This window comes from Saccoglossus kowalevskii, chromosome 2 (assembly GCF_978046115.1).
Source record: "Saccoglossus kowalevskii chromosome 2, keSacKowa6.1, whole genome shotgun sequence".
Taxonomy (NCBI): domain Eukaryota; kingdom Metazoa; phylum Hemichordata; class Enteropneusta; family Harrimaniidae; genus Saccoglossus; species Saccoglossus kowalevskii.
In genome coordinates, this window is record NC_140642.1 from 16484671 (window position 1) to 16508055 (window position 23385).

The 23385-nt window shown below is 36.0% G+C and overlaps 1 protein-coding gene and 1 long non-coding RNA gene across 2 annotated transcripts; one reads left to right on the forward strand and one right to left on the reverse strand.

The window, feature by feature from the left end:
* Positions 1–1236: 1236 nt before the first annotated feature.
* LOC100376092 (uncharacterized) lies at positions 1237–18413 on the reverse strand. The gene is made up of 17 exons (XM_085492243.1): positions 18132–18413; positions 11936–12096; positions 11436–11612; positions 11066–11283; positions 10016–10196; positions 9453–9551; positions 9083–9313; positions 8860–8970; positions 8226–8405; positions 7810–7888; positions 6964–7204; positions 6734–6876; positions 6044–6255; positions 3393–3532; positions 2980–3163; positions 2305–2457; positions 1237–2063 (listed from the first exon to the last, which is right to left on the reverse strand). Exons 1-17 carry the CDS (start codon positions 18301–18303, stop codon positions 1809–1811), a joined length of 2937 nt encoding a protein of 978 aa, XP_085348369.1. The 5' UTR covers positions 18304–18413; the 3' UTR covers positions 1237–1808.
* Positions 18414–22135: 3722 nt separating this feature from the next.
* Positions 22136–23049, forward strand: LOC144349710 (uncharacterized). The gene is made up of 2 exons (XR_014931261.1): positions 22136–22380; positions 22876–23049. It is a non-coding gene; the product is annotated as an uncharacterized LOC144349710 (long non-coding RNA).
* The last annotated feature ends 336 nt before the right edge of the window (positions 23050–23385 follow it).

Below are 23385 nucleotides of genomic sequence, written 5' to 3' on the forward strand. Positions count from 1 at the left end.
ATTGTTACATCGTATTTTTCTTGCCGTTGACAGTGACAACTGTTTTAAGAAATTTAAACCCCAACTGAGGACCTGAGAAAGTTATACGTATGTATTTCAAAACACGTGCGATCTGGCGTGTTTTATCATTTAAAACGGGTCATATCGTTCCTGTATTTAAATCCAGTTTTCTAGTGCCAGGTTTTTAATGAACTGAACGAGAAAATAAAACTGAGTTTTACCTATAAAACCAACATGCTGTCGAAACAGATAAAGCTTCTGGTCGCGAAGTAAAGTATTTTTTCTAACCATCTTCACAATTCATTGAATAGTGCATTATCACATACCATAAATATTGTAAATAAATACATACCATATAATAATATAACTACCATAAATATAGCATTGACAGTTTGATATTCTAAAAAGTGCACCCATGTGAAGTTAATTAATTATTCTTGGTTATACAACAGTTCTCTGCCCCAGTATGCTCATGCTGCGTTATCGTTTGATGCTTTAGCTAATTTAGACATGGTGACAATTGAACATGCTGAAATGGGTAGTGTTAGACATTAAACTGCACTAACAATATGAATTCACCAAATTTTATCCCATTTTAGCAAATTAATTACCGTAGATTATATACTTAATAGTATAAGACATTGAACGACATACACGGTATACATGTGCCAAGTTTTAACTTATTAAGAAAAACAGTTTTTAGGATATTAATAAGAAATGTTAAAAATAGTTAATTAGTAGCTAATTATTATGTATGGATTTTGGACAAAATCTAATCAGGGCTGGGGCACCTTACAAAGTATATGTGTATTAAACTTTATCCAAATCCACTCAGTGGTTCTTGTTACATTGGTACGAATGTATGTGATACACACATCTATACCGACAACCATCAGTATTCACGACAAAAAATGTACATGTTCAAATGTCTATAATATTGTATAATTGAGGTTGTATGTTCTTGTTTTTCTTTAGATTACCCGCTGTGAAACATCTCTCCATGCTTTTAATAGCGATTCATACTAAATTACAATTGTGTGTGTTTGAATAGCAAAATTCCTGTACATACTCGCATGTGTGTATATTTGGTAAAATAAAAAAAAAAAACTTTAGCAGAACCTTAATCATATCGAAATGTTTCATAATTAATAGCTCCCAAGTCACATATGCAACATTATCTATGGCTTTCAAATTACTAGCTAGTACCACTCACTCAAGACAAATTTGACTTCCATATGCCATTTGACCAATACTACTTTATTCATACGCTATTAGTATGGAAAATAGTTATGTTATGCTATCCATCATTTATCAATTGTTTTAATATTATATACATGAGCTATCATTATGAATGTTGAACATCTTGGAGGTGCAAATCTTAAATTCTGAATAACTTATCCTGGGTATGTAGTATATATCTACAGTATTATATCCGTAGTATAACAGTTTCACTAAGCATACTATACTATATTATACTATATTATAATTAATAGCATATCATTGTCCATATTTGGTCAATGAGTTACGTCACTGCTACTACACGCCATCAGGCTTTTAGCCTTATATATTTAATAAGGATACAGAACTTACTATCGAGTCCCTGTCCTATCTAGTACGTTACTATCTAAAAGAAAATAAACCTCGACATGCACGTTTTAATTATTATTTACAATTTTCAGCAGTTCTCTAAAAACTGGTCGCTATATATGTAAAAATTAATTATATATCATAATAAAAATAATGATTCTCCAGCAGGGTAATATTGGATTCAGAGTCGAATCTACGCTATTATAATATAATTATAATATTTAAAAACTATTTGCTGCACATTGATGAACAGGTTTATATTCTGTGTAATCCGCCACAGGATGGTACTGAACATCTTCTGGATATCCAAACGCTTGTGGACCAACGACCTTCAATGCTGTCGGTGTTCTTAGAATATGCGGTGATGCGAACACAAGCACAGTGACACGTAGATTATTTCGTAACTCATCAAAATGAATAGCCTCCCCAGTGTCAGTGTCAACGATAGCGATCAAGTCAGGAACACATGCTACAACCTGTTGACAATTGAACAAGCATGAGTACAATGTAATTTAACGTAGCGATATGTTTAATCGAATGAATATGAGGAAATAACAGTAATATTTAAGTTGAATACGATGTTACACCAGTAGTATGTTAGTTGTATGTTTGCTAAGGTACAGATGCAATGAAACTATGCAAGTTTCTTATGGTGGCAGTAATGGCAATACTATAATACTTGTAATGCACATTCACAGCAAAAAACTGCCATCTTACCTTAGATTCTCCTGTCATGCAGTGAAGAGTTGCAGTCAGATTTTCGTTCCGGCATTCGACACGAAGTGACTGACCAGCATATGCGTTATAACCATCAATGATCACTTTTGCTTTTGAGAATGCGCCTGACAGTTTCGTTTTAACATCCGATATCTGTGGGAATTTGGTTCAAAATTGTTTTAATACAAGTACCAAGTGGCATTTTTTTGTCTAATGGTTAACCCTATTATTTCGTTTCGGGTGAACACATTTAGTATTTAAATCCACATGAATAACATGGTTTATAATGTTTATTATACAACTACCATTTAATGTGCGTGTCATATGTACTCTACCAGCGATGTGTGAATGAACCTCATTGATAATTAACGAGATAACTGAAAATAATATTTATATTCTGATAGAAAAAAAATGTATTCTTTAAGACAAAACCCTTTGGAATGTATGGATAAACAAGTCATTGTTTTTCCACTGCGTATTTTTAATTGCAAGTACTGCGTATTAATATTATACATGAAATATTCAAATAAGTATTGCACTTGTGAGCGAAAATGATAATTGCGTCCACAATAAAACAAGATTAATATGTGTTTATATATCATATGAGTCATACCCATTTGATATCAATATTATTATTATGTACTGTATCAGAATATAGGTAATAATAACCCATACCTTTCCAACAATCAGGGTTTTTCCATTCTCCCATTGTAGTATTGCTTGTATGGGATCTGTCCTGCCACGCCTTGCCTGTAGTACAGCCTGACCGAGTCGCCAAACTCTGCTGAACGTATACTTCACACTATAGTTCATGATATCCGATTTACTGTACGAACCAAAACAAAGTCCAGCTTGGCACCTGTGATGAAAAGTTAGAAGTGTTTATTTGGGCACAACCTGTATTTAGGCAACAGAAGCCAATACAACAAATAAGTATTACCTGTAGCTCATATGAAAAATAATTATATAGGTGTATTCGCAATTGGGGAGTTTTAAATGATTTTATTGAGTAATTATCTGATAAATTCACTTCCCAGACTTTGCATATATGTGCGCATTATATCCGACTGTATCAGGAAAGTATTTACCCCATTTCTTGGGCAACTTTTCGCAAGTGATTTTCAATATCTTGTGCCTTCTTCGCCTTCAACACTACTGCTTTTCTTCCTTTGACATCAGACATGCAGCACGGATACGCTGGCACATCAAACATATTGGGTATACACATCTGAAGATGGTAAATAATCAGAATATTAAAACAGCAGCAAAATCAATTTAATATACTGTATACAGGGATAATATACAGGGAACGAACTTGACGATTAAACTCGACAACTGTAATAAAGAATGGATTCTGAGAAATCACTACATTCTGTCCACTTAAGGATTTAATTATAGAGGTTTTTGCTATTGTAATTATATTGCATATTTCTCAAGTAACATATTTTTCGAATCCCATCACGTTATATACTTTTGAAAAGCTTATTTCTCAAATAATATGAAAAAAACATCCCATCAAAAAATTGCCGTGTAATCACGTGATCACTGTGCAAATCACCGTCACTGTCAAGAATCTATTATGCACTACTCGTGAAGTCATAACAATTTCATTATGGAGTGGTTCTATTTGACCTATGTAGTTCACAATTTGAATGGGTTCATTCAAAACGGCACGCTATTCTAGAAACGCGTTGTCCTATTGACATGCTACTACTATGTGTCGTATTGGACATAGAAATGCGTGAACAGAAATGTCAATTGAGATGAGATGAGCTCACACGTGAAACCAATTCACCAGGGGACAATTTAACATTAACTAGCAACCATCACGAGAAAATGAGAACTAACATCGAACGCAGAAGCATGTTACAGAAACACACACGAGGGGATATTATCTCACTTTAAATTATTAATACAATCAGGAAAAATAAGTACAATATTAGAATACCGCAGCGTGTACACTGGTGCAGTGCGAGATCGGATCAGTCGATACGATTGTCGTATTGCTGCTCGGGAACGCTGTGCCTACTTGACTATTTTGCGGTTTATCTTGTGACAATCTCATATTATTCAAACAGAGGATGATTTTCGACTCCCGTGTACGAAGCACAAAAAGGGAGTTTTTGCAGTTAGTGTGTCTGTGTCTGTCTGTGTGTGTGTGTGTGTGTGTGTGTGGGTGTATGTGTGTGTGTGGGTGTATGTGTGTGTATGTGTGTCCGACTGTTCCACTGATATCTTAAGAACCATACATCAGTTTTTGATGAAACTTTGTGCATAGATGCTCTGGGCCAATGCGCAGATTTGATTAGGTTTTGGTAAAAAGCCATGCATATTAATTACCTAATTTGCATGATAATTAGCTGATTTTTAGCTGTTCCATGACTCTTCCACTGATATCTAAAGAATCACTCATTGGATTTAGATGAAACTTGGCACATAGATGCTCCAAACTAATGCGCAGATTTGAATAGTTTGGGTAAAAATCTATGCAATATTAATTACCTAATTTGCATAATGATTAATCAATTTTCGGCTTTTCCACTGATATCTCAAGTACTAATCATCACATTTCAATAAAACTTGGTACATAGATGTCATAGGACACTGCACAAAGCTGATAGTTTTTAGGATAATATCAGTATATATTAATTAGCTAATTTGCATAATTAATTAATTTTCAGCTTTTGATATTTCAAGTAGTAATCATCACATTTCAATGAAATTTGGTACATAGATGTCATAGGACACTGCACAGACCTGATAGTTTTTAGGGTAATATCAGTATATATTAATTAGCTAATTTGCATAATTAATTAATTTTCAGCTTTTGATATTTCAAGTAGTAATCATAACATTTCAATGAAACTTGGTACATGGATGTCATAGGGCACTGCACAGACCTGATAGTTTTTAGGGTAATATCAGTATATATTAATTAGCTAATTTGCATAATTAATTAATTTTCAGCTTTTGATATTTCAAGTAGTAATCATTATATTTCAATGACACTTGGTACATAGATGTCATAGAACACTGCATAGATCTGATAGTTTTTAGGGTAATATGAGTACATATTGATTACCTAATTTGCATAATTAATTAATTTTCAGCTTTTGATTTATCAAGTAGTAATCATCATATTTCAATGAGACTTGCTACATAGATCTTCTAGGATTATGCAGACACCTGATTAGTTTTAATTGGATATTGATTACCTAATTTGCATAATGTTCCACTGATATCTCAATTACTGATCATCACATTTGAATAAAATTTGGTACATAAATGCTCTAGGACAATAGACAGACCTGATTAATTTTGATTAATATTAATTCTCTAATTAGCATAATAATTCATAATTTTTTTGTTCTGTTCTGTTCATATTAGTTACCTGATTTACATAATTAGTTTTCAGCTTTTCCATCAATATCTCATGTACAAGTAATTTTGAATTAATTTTTGATGTGTCTTCAATACTCTCAGCACACGGGAGTTCTTTCTAAGCTTTCTTTGATTCTGTTTGTGATAATGTTTGTGAAGTTACTTTATTGTCACAAACTTTGTAATTTACAACGTGGCTAAAGTGATATGTCTGCTTGAAGTTACTAGTAGCTGTAGTAATTATAGATTACAGGTGCCATATAGAGTGTTGAAGGTAAACATGGACTTGTGTGTTGTTGAATGCAAATATCAATTAATATAAAATCAATTTAAGAATTTGTACAAGATTTGTACAAACCTGGAACTCCGGAAAAGCTCTGCCCATGAAATCTGCATCCACAACTGGGAGATCCAAGAGACCACCAACATATAATGGTATCAATGAATTTACACCACCAATCTCAGCACTCATTATAGCACTCAATCCTGGTGTATCCACGTTTTTCACCAATTGGCCATGAAAGTCGTCAATATATTTAAGTCCATTTAAGTCCTCTTCAATGTCGACTGCTGTTGATGGGGAGAAATTAACATATATTTTTTAATTATCCTTTTAAACTGGATGTGCCAAATACGAAATTACGAAACGACTTTTTAGAAATCAAGAATACGTTCTTTTACTGTAAAGTGGAAATAACATAGCCAACCTTAGATCCCCAAAACAACATTTGAATAGGGCAATTCCAAGGACACAAAAGAAATGACAAAATTATCCACAAGAACAAAACAAAATAACTACACCATATAGTCGTTTCAGTACAATAAAGAGGTTTCGGACTCCATGCTATACATGAATGAATGTAATGTGTTTCAAAAAGAGTGAGCCACCCTGTTTTACATGTGGCACCCGCCATATACCATCCTGAGAAACAATCAAGTAGTTTCTATATGACACTGATGGCATTTGAGATCATTTTTGTATATGATATATGTACTGGCAATCATCTACAAAGCTTATGCAAATCTAAGGGAAATAGGCACGTCTTACCTTCATCCAGAATATTGTTTGATGTGATTATTTGTTGTAGGCATACAACAGGTTCTATTATGGTGTCCACAGCCGGTTTTTCTATTTCAATCAATGGTGCACCCAAAGCGGCAACACAAGAAACGAATCCAGTATTGTTAATACTGAAAGTAAACACAGAATTGTTAGAAAAATAATAATATTATCAGCAAGTCTACAGACGCATGACTGTGCAAAGTAGAAAATCATACCTTTCTGGTGTTATAATTCGTATCTTCTTGCCATCTCGCAGTATAAGTTTGCATTGCAGTTTCTGTAAATAAGGCTCACCCCCTCCACCGCAGCCGAGTATAGAAGCACCGAGAGCAATACAATCTACGTCCCACTCTGACAATAGCCATTCCCCTGTTGAAGTATCTATACGTGGTTGGCCATCAATGTCTCCCATTGTGGTTTGTTCTTGTTCTGCCGATGCATCGCTAAAACCTGCATCTAGAAACAGTTTATGTAAATACTGTGAATAAATGTATGTAGTGACTCGAGCCAAGGAAACAAACACACTGTCTTACATCGGCGGGGAGTGTGCAAGTTCAATTGCAAATTTTAGTGTCAGTAATAAATATACAGTTTTTACACAATTCCTCTACATGCCGTCTTTTTCTTGATTCAGTTGCACTTCGTAACAGTGGAAATCAGTGAAGTTCGACAATTGGATAGTGACAGTGTTTTAATTTGTCGTTAAATGATCCAAAATGTTACAGAAAGTCAGAAAAAGGTAATCCATGAATTATTCTAGACATGATATATGTTGACTACTCTAACTACATTAGTCACACTAGTCGTTGCCTGCTTTTATAAACACCCCCACCAGTCTGACTGACAGATCCTTGTTGATTCAAAATAATACCGTCTGTATATTTGATAAGCCACCAATTATTGTTTTATTTATTCACTAACACACAATGTTGCACGTAGCTCATTTTGAGCTGCAATTACGTCTCAACACATAGATTATCCCAGGTTTATTTCGTTTTTTGGACTTCAAACTGTTTGAAAAAAACGCAATGTTTGGCGATGGCATTTTGTTTAGTACATACCTTTTATGTCATTCTTAGATACATCACCATGTATGGATTGTCTGAAAACTTTCCCAAAGTTTACGGAAGAGGTAAATGGCTGAATAATTTGAAAGATATGAGATATTTCAGGAGATCACATATTTCCGCCAACTATTTACTGTTTGACAAAATACTAATGCACATTTTTGTGTATCTTCATGACTGCATCAAATTGATAAATATTAATTACCATGACTACTGTATAACCGCATACACTTGTGAACATAACATGTGAGTCTACCATAGCATGTATGGAATTGAGTAAGCGTGTCATCAACATAAACATAAGCTCGAAACAAAGAAATATATAATTTTAAAGATTTGAATAAAAAGTTACAATATTAAACCTATTAGACATCAGTGACTGGAATAACAATAACACTATTCACTCCCACCTTGCTCTCATCAGCTACATCACTCATAGTCATATGTATGACGTCTCTCACTCCAGTATCAAATACAGATTTTCCAGCAGTGTGTTCTTGTATTATTTGTTTGACCTTCTTGTCCATTTTGACTATCTTACTATATTCGGTACCGACCTGTGCAAGAGCTGCTCCCACGGCATTTGCAACCTTAAATAACAGTGGATAGGTTTCTCAATTGTAATCGTAGACAATTATAAGAGGGTATGCTTATACTACTCTATAATATAGTACAGTAGAATAACCCAGGGGAATGTTTGCAATGGTGTAAATTATACATTTATTTGGTTTCATTCATAATAATGCTGGGGATATTCATACAAAATTCATACAAACGAATCAGTATCAGTTTTCAATCCATTTTTTTCTTTTATACCTTTCTGTTTTCCTATGCTAGGGATAAGCATAGTGACTATCTTTCTTTTTCTACTATTATTACGACAGTTTCTGTAGTTTTCCCTATGCTAGTACATGGGGAATAAAACGTGATCTCGCGTGAAAACCCGTCAACTTCGGAAGCACCAGAGTTCGGGAAACCGTATTGATCAACCTTAATATTCTCTGAAGGCTGACTGGTTGTATTGGTGAACTGAAAGGAACGTACCTCGAAGAGTGGTGGCCTGATGACACTGGATGCTCCTTGTAGCTTCTGTTTGTCATCAATTAGAATACTCCCGCCACCAAGTAATATTACGGGTTGGTCTCTTGGTTCCATCTGCAAACAACAGATTAAAGATGTGAAAGTTGAGACACCAGAAATAATTTGTTAAATAATGATCTAAACAAGTTTTGTTTTTTGTGGTATGATCTAAAGCATATCTTGTCACCTTAACTTGGTCAAGTGCAGCCTCCACCATCAAGCGCATTTCTTTAACCGCAGAGGCAAATAACTGTTCGTCTAATTGGTTTGCTTTCTCAGGTTTTCCTACGTTTGCTACTCCTGCTGCAACAGCAGTGTCCGTCGCCGTCAATACCTGATTTTCAACCAGTTCACCAAAAACCATCCCTTGGATAGTAAGCTTGTTTCCACAACTCAACGGTCCGACTTTTACAGATTTCTTTGTGGGAAAAGGTGATAACTATTGTGGTTAATACATTGAAATATTAATTACAGATAATTAACAGCAATACAGGTTTTCAGACAAGTTATACACAAATTATTATAATGTTGTAAGGTACTATAACATTTTAACCTACCTTGGCGTCGGGAAGTTGCACAAAATTTACATGCGATCCTCCGCCCAGACATATTCTCTTCTCAGCAGGAATTCTGAGGCTGGTTCTCACTCCACCCATCTTAAAAAGTATTTATATTAACATTAAGCATAAATAATAAACTGACAGTGTAATGTTAGAGATTATTACACTATCTCTGGAATACGTCAGTAGTAGTCAGACAGTTAAATAAAACAATAATAATATATAAGGTCTGGAACATCAGAGTATAGTAACAATATCGTGTTTGTTATACACAACATATTAATATATATAGTTCATAAAAAAAACTATAATAATATACTTGAGATAAATGATCAATGTCACGAACATATAGTAATGTAAATTCTGCTGCAAAACTAAGCTAAGTATTGTCCGCTGCTTGCATCAGATCGCGTGCAGACAATAATATCGACAATACGATATAATGTAACTACTAAAGTGGTTTTATTTAGCCAGTATCTAATTCCAACTCATAAGATATGGTTTGCTGGTATTACCACAACCAAACCTCAATTGGAATATATTTTTTTATTTCAATGTACCTCTACGATAGATGAAGTTAACCTGGGAAATCCTCCTGCCATACCACACACATGAGTATATGTACCACCGATGTCTATAACTGTAGCATCTTCGATGCAAGCTAAATGTGATGCTCCTCTCACAATGTTAGAGGTTCCACATACAAATGTACGCACGGGAAATTCTAAAAAATCTTTAGCACTGAATGGAAAGAATTTGATATGTTTGTTACTAGAAATACACATACAATAATACTATGTTGTGAATACAGTGTTGATTTAAATATTTTTGTCTATTTACAATGATGCACATATATATTTCATACAGGATCAGACACTAGTGAATACATGGACAGGAAACTGTAATCGTTTTCTTTGATGTCTCTTGGGATTCACACGCGATTTCGATTATTCTACGTGAAATATTACGTTCAATATTCCATGAAAGTTGTATCACACACGTACAAATCCCGCGGCAATATTAATTACATTTTTCGAGTGTACAATACAAACTCATGTAGGACATAATCTATAAGCATTGAAATGAATTTGACAATACGGTCTGGGGGTTAGCAGTTGGCAGAACATTTACTTTGTGACTTCACATCTACTTTGTGCAAGTCAACGTTATTACGCCATCTCTGTCCATCGGTTTTCAAACAAGTCTAAAAACAAGTCTACACAACAGTAAATGAATAACGGTGTCTAAAACATTAACTATTTTGTTGCGAATATATTTGATACAGCGTATTTTTAAAAACAGGTTACAGATATTGCACTAAGTAACGGTTGTATATTGTTTGTGCCACCCAGAAACATACTTAATAGTACACGACGCACAAAGGGACGCTGTACGGAGCATCATTCTATTTTCCTCAATGACTGCTACAGTTCCTGTTCCAGTATACACTGGTATATTTGATATATCAAAATTCTAATTTGTTTCAGTATATAACACATTTGCTAATTATACCAGCTCAACTATTACCCTTATTATATCATAGGTGCAGAATAATTTCGCCATATTTTTGGTTTATTATTGTTTTTTAAATTCAATGTGAACTGTTTTACCTGAGAATTGTACCATCATTCTGCGTAAGGTAAAGAGAACAATCAAGACCAAGACTCTGCAGGGCTATATCAAAGTCACTGGTGGTTTTTAAAAAGTACGGTTTCAAACTTTCATTCAATACTGCTGCATTTTCTCTCTCCAGTAAACCAATGCCACTCACTGTATGGGACAACGTCAGACTGACGCCAGGGTACTCTTCTTTTAAAATCGCTGCAACCTACAGATTAGAATGTGACGAAATGACTGCCGAATATAGTATGAAACAATACTGACTCAAAAATAACGATCAAACTTTATAATTGGGTGTTTATAATTCAGTGATGCTGAATTATTATTATTATTATTATTATTATTATTATTATTATGTACCTCTAATTCTTGAGCTGAATTAACCGGGGAAAATATTCCACAGACTACCACGTTTTCGATTCCCTTTTCTTTGATCTGTTGAATGCAACCTTTGACCTCCGCTATATCTACAGATGTTATCTCGGTTCCGTCGTATTCATTTCCGCCTTGCAGTAAATGTGTTGAAGCACATACTACCTGAATACAACAAGAGTATGTCCATTGCAATATGACAGTGAACTATCGTAATCATATTATCTCAAAGCCACCAATTATTGTTTGTTGTTTTGAAAATGTTTTGTAGAACCTTGCTGCTAAGCCTAGGGCAATACGACAGTGAAATAATTTGCGGCTTGCATTTGTTCCTAGAAATAGATGAAAATGTGTTGTGCCTAATCTAATCTAAGAATATATTTAAGAAGAAGGATTTAGTTGAAGTTAAAAAAAAAAGCTTTCAAATATATTGACCAGATCATCCATTTCGTATCATGGGCATTTTATTTTGTTGGGAAGGCATTTACCTTGCGAAGATCTGCGGGCATGTCAATGCATGGTGGTAAACTGGTTGAAGCCGGCCCACATAATCTTATTACTGATACCTTAGCCAGATTTCTTCTTTTAATTACAGCATTTTCAAACTGGTTCGTGCCAATATTGACCTGCGATATACTATCCATATGACCTGCAAATACAGATTTATAATTTAAAATATTAGACTGCAAATGTAACAAAACACAGACTAAGCAAAATAAAAACATATAATTAGTATCTGCATTATTTTAAAAACAACAAATTTTAAAGAAGATTATTTTAATAATTGATTATAATGTATATTTACAATTTCCTCTTTTTGTTGGTTTAAACCTTTGCTTGGAATGGATAAGAATGGGGTGTATAGTGTCAAACGAAATGATTTGCTAGCAGTAACACGCATTTCAAGCGGTTAATTACATTAAGTTAAAGAGAATTTGTCCTCATTGATTGTCAGTTTGTTTGAATGATTGTGGATTGTCAAATATCTGTTTTGTGTTCTTGAATTTGCGAATTTCCTTCGACTATAAAATATCGCTTCATTATTCATATTATATATGCTCTATAAATTTAATACATTATTCCTAACCTTTATGTACATTAATAGATACTTACTGGAAACCCCAATTTTAAGAAATTCTCATTGGAATTTTTCAATGATTTACAATAAAATGGTTGATTGCTAAACGTTTTTTTTATTCGGAGATCACCACTTAGAACATGAAATTACAACTGAAACGGTATTACATGTTAATACAAAGCGTTGTATGCGTACAAATATAATCTATGAAATTATAAAGTTCCAGCACCAGAGTCTGATCGAGTCGTATTTATATAGTAATTTATTTGTGCATTGGAACATGTAGTACACACCGAACTAATCTAGTAACTCTGCTGCTAAACATAAATTATACTCCATTCGTATTGGCATTTTATTTCTTGTAATCATTTGTCTGTGTTGACAACATTTTGTGTTGCGAAAATAACAAGACAATGCAGCATACGTGCCCGATGGCACCTAATTAATGTCATGTATTATCCGTCAAGAATGCCATTATTATAACAGGAGTCCTATATTCGATACACTATAGTAGTTAATAGTTAATGATCTATTGATTACACGTTTACATTGTTTTTTGGAATGAATGTTGTCACATTGTTGCATACTAGCTGAATGCATAGTTTATCTCAGATATTTATTACCATAAAGATCCCGTTTCGTGCGAGTGCCGAGCATGCTTCAGTATCCAGGTAACTATCTAATGTCCAAATGCATTAACGGGTCATATTCACCTTTAAAGTAAGGAGATTTCTTCTGTGGTATGAAGTTCTAACACAGATTAAGTGTTTTTTAAAACATTTTGATCTGTCAAACTTTGATAAAAACACAATCATGGAAGACAAAACGCTTTGTATTCAGAACCACGCGCAGCAAGATAGCATTGCATTCAACCCGTGCAACGTCACGACAATGTCGACATTGTAAAATCAGGATGCAAACTTGGGTGACTTCCTGGCATAAATTTGGCAAATATATTAGTCTGACATGTGATGACTATAAAATTGTTGTCGCCATATGTCTGGCATTTATCGATTACGAAAAAAAAAATTGATTTAGAAAATATTAGAAATTTAATTTGCTGGCATTAGCCACTGACCATCCCAGGATTCCATGTTTACATTGTCAGATCGCATGTTTAAATTTTATAATTACTTGCTCGCATCTAAGAATTACAAGTTAACATCGTCGGATCGCGTGTTTAAATTTTAGAATTGCTTGCTGCATCTCAGAATTCCATGTTAGCATCTTCAGGTCGCATGTTTAATTTTTAGATTAGGCGTCCAGGTGAAGGATATCAAGTCACCTCGACCCCTGTCTAGTTCGACCCTGGAGTTGAACACCTTGACCGACCCCAAGTTGAACACCCTGACCCCTCGACCCCTAGTCGCTTCGACACCGGAGTTATACACTGTAAGTCCCAAGAATATATATTTCATTTTACTGACTAGTTAATTTACGAAACAAAGTGAAAACATATGAATACGGGCCACTGTCTAACTCGTTGATCAAAGACCGTATAGTACAAGGTATTAGGTAAAATCAGATAAGAGAGAGACTGTTGAGAGAATGAAACCTGGATTTAGACAAAGCTATTGATATTTGCCGTGCATCAGAGCTATCAAAGTCGCATCTTGAGACAATGATAAATACAGGCGACAGTGCTAGTGCTGTAAATGTGAATCGGGTAAACAATCACCGTGCAGCCAGGCCTAACAAATCGACAGGGTCTAAACATACATCAAATTCTGATCAGCATAATAACTGTGGAAATTGTGGGATGCAACACCCAGCAAAACAATGTCCAGCGTATGGAAAAAAATGTCACGGATGTGTAAAAATGAATCAACGTGTTTGCCGATCATCAAACCACAAACAATGCAGTAGTACGACCAAAGGTGAAAAGCAAGTACACACAGTAGAACAAGATGACGAATATGATGAAATACAACAACTTGACCAACTCTTTATTGGAACAATACAGTCAGAACCGATTAATGTAGGAGACTCACAGTGGAATGTTACATTACCAATTGGTCCCAAACATGACAAAATCTCTTTTAAAATAGATTCGGGAGCCCAAGCAAATGTGATACCATACTACATGTTTCGTAAAATACGTAAAACTCCTCCACTGTCCAAGGTCAACATCAAGTTATCAACATATAATGGATCAGAAATCAAAGTCTGTGGAAAATGTATGCTGCAAGTTACGTATAAATCATGTGACTACCAAAGTAGAATTCATAGTGGCCAATGTGAAAACAGAAGCTATTATAGGTGCAAAATCTAGCGTAGATTTAGGCCTACTGAAGCGTATTTACAACATAAATGACGACATACAACCTAGGTGTAAAACAAAACCCACTAGTGAATCACAATCAATTCTTGATGAATATAAAGATCTATTTCACGGGATTGGATGTCTCAAAACACCAGATCATCATATTAACGTGAGAGAAAATGCAGTACCAATCATATATCCTCCTAGAAAAATGCCAGAATCATTGAAACCGCATCTCAAGGATGAGTTGTCCAGATTGCAACAACAGGACATCATTAGTAGTGTGGATGAACCCACTGACTGGGTAAATCCAATTGTGTGTGTAGACAAATCAGATGGCAGCCTAGATCCTAAAGAACTTAATCAAGCAATAAAACGTGAACACTACGAATAACCAACAGCAGATGAAATTAGTGCAAAGTTAGCAGGTGCACAATATTTCTCTGTGTTGGATGCCTCGAGTTCATTTTGGCAAATAAAACTGGACATAGAAAGTTCCAAGCTTACTACGTTCAACACCTGTTTTGGTCGTTATAGATTCAACAGATTACCATTTGGGATCTCAAGTGCCTCAGAAGTCTTCCAGAAAATGTTAGCACAAAATTTAGAAGGTTGCTGCAACTCAGTAGATGATATCTTAGTATATGCAAAAACAAAGGAAGAACACAATAAGAGACTTCGGAAAGTTCTTGATCGTCTTCGTAAAATTGGATTACGTCTAAAACGAACGAAATGCGTCGTTGGTACAACAGAAGTAGTGTATGTGGGTCTACTGCTAACACAACAAGGCGTCAAACCCAACCCAGCGAAGGTGGAGGTGATTATCAAAATGCCACACCCACAAGACAAACATTCGCTAATGAGATTCATGGGCATGATACAGTATTTTGGCAAATTTATACCAAACTTGTCTCAAATAAGCGCGCCACTACATGAACTACTACAGAAAGACACGAGTTGGCATTGGGATGAATCGCAAAAGAAAGCAACAGAAATTCTCAAGACAAAATTAACAGAAACACCAGTGCTTAGTTATTATGATCCACACAAGGAGTTAACTGTTACAGCTGATGCGTCCAAAGACGGAATCGGAGCAGCATTACTTCAAGAAAATCATCCGATTGCATTTGCTTCAAGGGCATTGACCCCATGTGAACAAAACTGTGCGCAAATAGAAAAGGAAGCTTTGGCAGCCACTTTTGCATGTGAAAAATTTCATATGTACGTGTATGGGAGAGATTTCAGATTGGAATCGGACCACAAACCATTAGAAACAATTGCTAAGAAACCACTTTTCAAAGCGCCACCACGCACACAACGCTTTCTACTCCGTCTACAGAAGTACAGAAATACACTAGTGCATGTGCCAGGGAAACAGCTCATTGTTGCCGATGCGCTATCCAGAGCTAATCTTCCAAGCCAAGAGGAAAGTGACATGGAAAAGGAAGTGAACTGCCAAGTACACTTACTCACAAGCTCACTTGCAGTATCTGAAGCGAAATTAAAAGAACTTCAGACCGCAACAAAACAAGACACTGAACTACAGAAACTCAAGGATGTAATTAGAAACGGATTTCCATCACATAGACGAAACCTTGATAGTTTGCTAGGACCATACTGGCAAGATCAAGACGAATACCACGAGTCAGAGGGACTGATATTCAAAGGAAACCGCATCGTCATACCACGATCTCGCAGATCTGAAATGATAGATATTGTTCATCAGGGACACTTAGGTATCGAAATGTGCAAACGTTGAGCGAAAAGTTTGTTATTTTGGCCAGGCATACTGACCGATCTTACCGACAAGATAACAAAATGTGGAGTTTGTCAAAAATACTCACGAAAACAACAGAAAGAGCCATTGAAACCCCAAGAAACACCAACTAGACCATGGCAACATACAGCCAGTGATCTGTTCTATTTTCATTGCAAAGACTATTTGTTAATAGTAGATGCATACTCAGGCTTTTTCAAAGTCGACATGTTAGAAGACACAAGCTCAGAAACCGTCATAAAACACAATAAACGGTCATTTGCCCGTCACGGTATCCCGGAAACACTCCTAACAGACAACGGTCCACAATTTACAAGTCGTAAATTCAAGGATTTTAGTAGAAAGTGGACATTTACCCATAAAACGTCAAGTCCCAACTACCCAAGATCAAACGGTCTTGCTGAAAGAACCGTTCAAACAGTTAAGAATTTGTTAAAGAAAGCTAAGGAGGCTGGTCAGGACCCCTATCTTGCTTTATTAACATACCGCGACACACCTCGTGAGAGTGATTTAGAGTCACCAGCACAACTACTCCTAGGTCGCTGATTGAGATCACAACTACCCATACTCGCTGAGAAATTACAACCAAAACACCCAAATAGCGATATAGTGCACAAGAAACTACTAGATCGCAAAAACATTATAAAGAAAATGCATGACCATCATTCCAGCAGTTGCCATACCAACCATTAAAACCAGGTGACCAAGTTCGTGTCCAAAATGACAAAATCTGGACACCAGGAGAGGTAGTAGCAGCAGCAGAACAACCCAGATCATACCAGATCCTAACACCCAATGGAAAAGTACTCAGGAGAAACAGAAGTCACATTAATAAAATTCCAGACAGTAGTGAGAAAACGAGCAGTGAACAATTACCACCAGTTCCCATAGAAGAAAATATTGAACCCAATCGAAACACTATAAATGTTCAGAAGCACAGTCCTAGAGAAATTGCAAAACCGGCAATTATAACTAAGTCTGGTAGAATTGTGAAACCAAACAGAAAATATCACGATTTTGTAAAATAGAAGTTGACTTAGTCATAACAGGACAGAATAATCCCTTACTGAGTCACGTGGAGTCATAATGGCAGTCTACCCGTATCTCCAAGTCATGTTTAAACATATTACGTGTTACTACATAGACCAGTTTATTATTAAGTTGATAGAGTTAAGATGTTTCCAAAATTATAAATTTCGAGTTCAAGTTTAAATACAAAGAATTCCAAAACTATATGAAAACTTTATATGAAACATCAAACAATAAGACTCTTAAACTGTCAGTCACTTTTTATTTATCTTCAAACAACAGGGGATGTCATAGTGTTATAGCGCCAGCTACAGTTTATACTTGTAATGTATATGTATTCATTTTTGTACATGCGCAATAAAGACACTTTCCAACCGGACACCATCTTGTCTGAGTTATTTATAGTTTACAATATGTTCACACACGATGTAAACAAGTTACTATATTTCCTTGCTATTGTTTGGTTAAGGTAAATTCCGACGATGATATACGCTTATGTTATTTCTCAGTCTAAATCTGAATCGAAATGTATTGTACCTTGTGACTGCATGTCCCGCAATGCCGTAGTTATGGCGGCGACGACACCGCCTGTAACATCTTCAGTAGTGGTGGTCTTTGCCCATCCTATCACCGTGTTCCCTCTCAGAATAACGGCGTCAGTGTTGGTGTACCCGACGTCTACACCAATGCAGCAGCACTCCGCCGACATGTTGTGTACAAATCACAAATTAAATGAGTGCACGACTACTAAACCCGCACAAATACAATATTACATGCAAATCTGGCCTTTAATACTAGCCTACTCATCGTTGTCGTCGATTGCGCATGTTTGTGCGCAGGTGAATGACGTAAAATAGCAGCATTTACGACATAGTAAATAAATATGCCAAACAACCAACATAGACCTTCTTTTTTCAATTATACATTATACTAATTTTTATGAGTATATTATTTTTTGACAAATTATGCAAATCTAGCGACGAACGTAAAACGTTAGCGTTAGCGACGAACGTAAAACGGGTAAGCGTTGCTATGTAAACATTAGCCCAGCTGTACTCGCGGCTCTTTTAAAGCGGACAAGTCATACCGTGCTGTTCGTTTGATTTGATGCGATTTTCTCGACTTTCATTCAAGGTAAGTTAAGTTTATACGTAAACACTCAATTTCAAATTGCCGATGAAACATGCACAAAAGTATCTGAGCTACGTGTATGATAATCATCAAGGCCGTGTTGATCGAGGTCAAGTGAAATACGGATATCGTTTCAAGTTGACATCTGTTTGTTTCTTACACTGTGACATTTAGGTATACTGCATGGATTTGGAATAGTTATAATACATTTATAGAATTATTTGTTTTATCTGGTTCAGGTATGAGTAAGCCGGGCCGGTCGAGTAGTGAAAACACGAAAACAACGAAAAACACAGGAAGGGTAGTGGTCGTAGGTTATCTACAAACTCAAAATGAACTTATCTCAAGCATGTTGTCCTTGAACATCACTTAATCTATCGTTGTTTAAATTTATTCAAATATTTAAAGAGCATGTTTCATTGAGGGTAGTCTACATGACCTGGTGAGAACAGTTCCAGTCACCATGGAACTATAAGCAGTCACCCAGTGGTGAGGGTCGGCTGCTAGGAGTGTAAATACAAAAACGTGAATTCGTACACAAGGTGTAAAATGTAATCAATTATTTTATTTATTCGTAATTTGTACAAAGATCTTATTTTTTTGTAAGCGTATAAAGTATTTTCGTAATTTATATGCAATTTTCAATTTTGATTCTTATACACAAATTAAGTTTGCTTTATCTGTAAAGTCATCGTACGAATCGCACGGTTTCGCTAAGGACGGCCAATCATAACCGGCCCACGAACCCATGCGTGATCGTGTTAGGAAAAGCTGTATTTTACTGCAGTTAAATTGAGTCATTTGATTGGGCGCGCCAAGGAGCTGGCGCCACCAATCACGCTATGCGCTGATTCACCGGGAGTCAAGAACAGGTCTACGTTCGTTGACACATTTCCAATTTTGTTTATTCCAACGTTGAAAATTGTTTATGGGCAAGATAATGAAGACTATGGAATGTTTAAATATTTGTGCAATCCGTGTTTTAGTAAACTGACAAAACTGTCGAAACAGATAACATGTCAACTTGTCCGATCCGGCCTTCGTTGCAACTAACACACCATTGGAGAATTCCGGTTCCCTTAGAAACACAGTGGAGAAAAAGCTAGCAACACGTTGAGGTCGTGCGACATACAGTATATCGTGGTGAAATCTGCCAAGGGTTAATGTTGAGGCTTCGGCCGAATTATTGGTCCTTGGCTGGCGAAGATTCTGTAAAGTGTAAAAACCTATTTTTCACTGTAAATGAAACTTTCATTTTATTTCCTGTAAAAACGTAAAATGCCCTTTTTAATTTCATCATGATATAATTAGAGGATGTAAACGGCACGCGAGGGTATTTGGTAGCGGATATAAAACCTCTCAGGGCAAAATTAGCATATTTGGCGGGAAATAATCACCGAGGGATGAATAACCACGTTCTGGGGCCTCGTCATACACTCTTTCAATCCTCGGGGCGGAGCTACGTCGCAAGACGTCCCATGTTGCTAAGACGCGCACCACTGTACCAAGTATTTCTACGGGCTCTGCGCGCGCTGCCGCTGAGGAATGCGGAACGCCGAGCGAAGAGCCGGTGCAAATTTGAGAAAACAACAGGAACTCAACTTTGAAATAATCCCGAACAATCAAATTTATATGCGTTACACTAGCAGGGGTAATCTTGTTTGACTGTTCAAGGGAGTCTCAACAACTATCCCAATGTACCGTTTTCTGAGAGTTTTCGACCTTTGTTTCACCGTGATGGTTGCCATGCGGTGAAAATGCCTGGATGTCCGCCCCGAGAATAGAAATCACTCCGAGACACGTTCGCACAGGCATGTAATTCCAAGATAAAATGATGAAACAGATTATTATAAAATTGCAAATGTTCAAGTTTATTACTTAAAATACATCGTCAATAAATAGAAAAGGTTGATACAAATATAAAACAGAAAAAATATACACACGAATCGACATTATAAATATCGCGGAATAGTACATTAACAAATGTTAAGAGTGGTAAATTTGAACATGGTGGTTTGACATTTTTCAAGTTGTCGTTTTTGAGGATTTTAGTTTGGTTTTGGAGAAATATAAATTGCAGTTTTGAACAGATTTTCTGTGGCGACTGAGCTTGAGCATACCGTTTCACTTGTGGAGATATTTCTCTGACACTACTTGAGCCATGCCCGATGTTAACGGCCGAACGACACTGGAACTGGGGGCCATCGGAAGGTCATTGTTACCACGCTCATCGACGGTAGGAACACTAACTTTTGACATTAAAATGTCACTACACTGACGTTTTTGTTCACTAGAACTGTCGCGACAGTAACTCCTGATACTTCCTTCATTCTGATGGCCACTTAAATTCATGATTATCCGTATTGATATTCTAGCGTCGTTCAATGATTTTATAGTAGTTGCTTTCTAAGAAGTATTGGGGCAGCCAATTTGCAAACTCGCTAGCGAATTGGCTAACTGCTTTGGTTTTGACTGAACGGTTGGCTTTCGAATCTCTCGCTGGCGCCGTCATGTGGTCACGCCCACTCTGGGTGAATCTATATAACAGTAGGGGGTCGTCATACCTTAGTTGGATGGCGATTTCGCTTTCAAGTATACAAGGGAAAGTGTTATATTTTCTTCATGTAATGAGGTGTTCGTATACAAGAGATTGTCCACGCAAAAACGATGAATGAAGTCGAATTTTATTAGAGGTTGGTTTAATGTTTAATGTAGGCAACTATTTCTCAGCTGGTCGCTTTATTAAGTTTCAACCAGTGTTCAAGATGGCTACCCCCATATAGTAAATATCGGTGGATTAATAACATTTATCATATTATCACTTGTACGCCAGCTGACTGTGGCCATTCTCAGGCTGACCAGGGAAACTACTTTCACATTATCACACCTCGCAAAGCAAATCATTCAGGGGAATCCAGACATGTAGCACTGGGGCTACGCAAAAGCATTCTATGTTCCCTAATGCAATATAGACTAGCCCAGAGTGGACGGGACCACGAGTCGGCGCCAGCGAGATTCGAAACCCAACTATTTAGTCAAAACCCAATCTGATTAAAATCTGATGTAGTGTACGGGCTTTAATTATTTTGGCTATAAACTTATTTTAATTTTATTTTTTATTACTTTTGTTATTAATGCCCTTTTATTTTATTTTATTTTATTTTATTTTATTATTTTACTTTGATTTTGATTTTGTGATTTTTTTAATTCCGCCCTACCTACATCTGAGCCGATGCCTATGTAACGAGATTTCAACGAGACCCACTATCGACGATTTTAGTCAACGAATCACAGACCTCCTTCTATAGCGCACATGATGACGTCACCGGGCGGAGTCGGGTGGCAAACACTCAAATAAAATTGAAGATAATATTTGGTAATCGTAGTTCTAAATAACTATTAAAAATAGCTAGACGTTTCGAGCAATGGCTCTTTATCGATAACATAGAAGCAAGTGTGATAACGTACCACTCTTTATGGATAGCATAGAAGCAAGTGTGTCTAGCTATTTTTAATAGTTATTTAGGACTACGATTACCAAATATTATCTTCAATATATCATACTTATCAGTCTGAGCAGCGTTTATTTATTTATAACTCAAATAAAATAGCGGATTATACCGACGTTAGCGACCGAGAATAACACGGCTTTACGGTAAGTTTATCATTGTCAAATGCAACGAAAGTCATTTTTATGTTAATATTGTGGCTCGAATGGTTCGACTTTAGATCGTTATTTTGCATAGTTATTCTGGGAGTGACGATTTTTTTTCCATCGTTTCGACCGAACACCAGTGTCTTTTTCCAGTCGCCTGCCCTGGAGACGGGTGATGTTTTGTTGAAGATCGGGCCAACATCGTCTACGGTATTGAAGCCGTAGCTGTAAATATTCATCAAATTGTATCAACATTTTGTACATTATACAATAACTCTTTATTAAAGTAATTGAGCTGATTTGGACTGGAATAAAATATTTTTTATTTGGAACACATCGCAATCGATCAGGAAATATTTGTTTGCTCCAATTTTCTGCGTCGATGCCGTGGGCCGGTGACCGTTATACAATTTAAAATCAGTTTGCATTGTTTACTATAGCTGTTTACAGTGTTCTAATCATTACGATTTACGTATTTTTTTGCTTCCATTCTAGATAATTATGCTCAGTGATGTAAAATTGAAGCGATGACTGAATGAACGAACCTTGGCTGGCGAAGATGTATCTGGAAGTGTACACATTTGTTGGAAGTGAAAAAAATATTCAATGTAATGACAAAAATTGTAAAATGCTGAGGAATTTCTTTTGCAAATAAAAATATACTAGCAATTTTCTATTAATGGTTTATTCAAGTGGGCAAAATATAATGTACAGAAAGATTGCCCGTAGAGTATCGCTACACTGAAAAGTAAGCAACCGACAGCCTGTATAAAAGGGGGGCTGTGATTGGCTGTTACTTACGCGAGATTTGAACGGGACTTACATAGGCGTCGGATCAGATGTAGGTAGGTAGGGCAGAATTAAAAAAATCACAAAATCAAAATCAAAGTAAAATAATAAAATAAAAGGGCATTAATAACAAAAGTAATCAAAAATAAAATTAAAATAAGTTTATAGGCAAAATAATTAAAGCCCGTACACTACATCAGATTTTAATCAGATTGG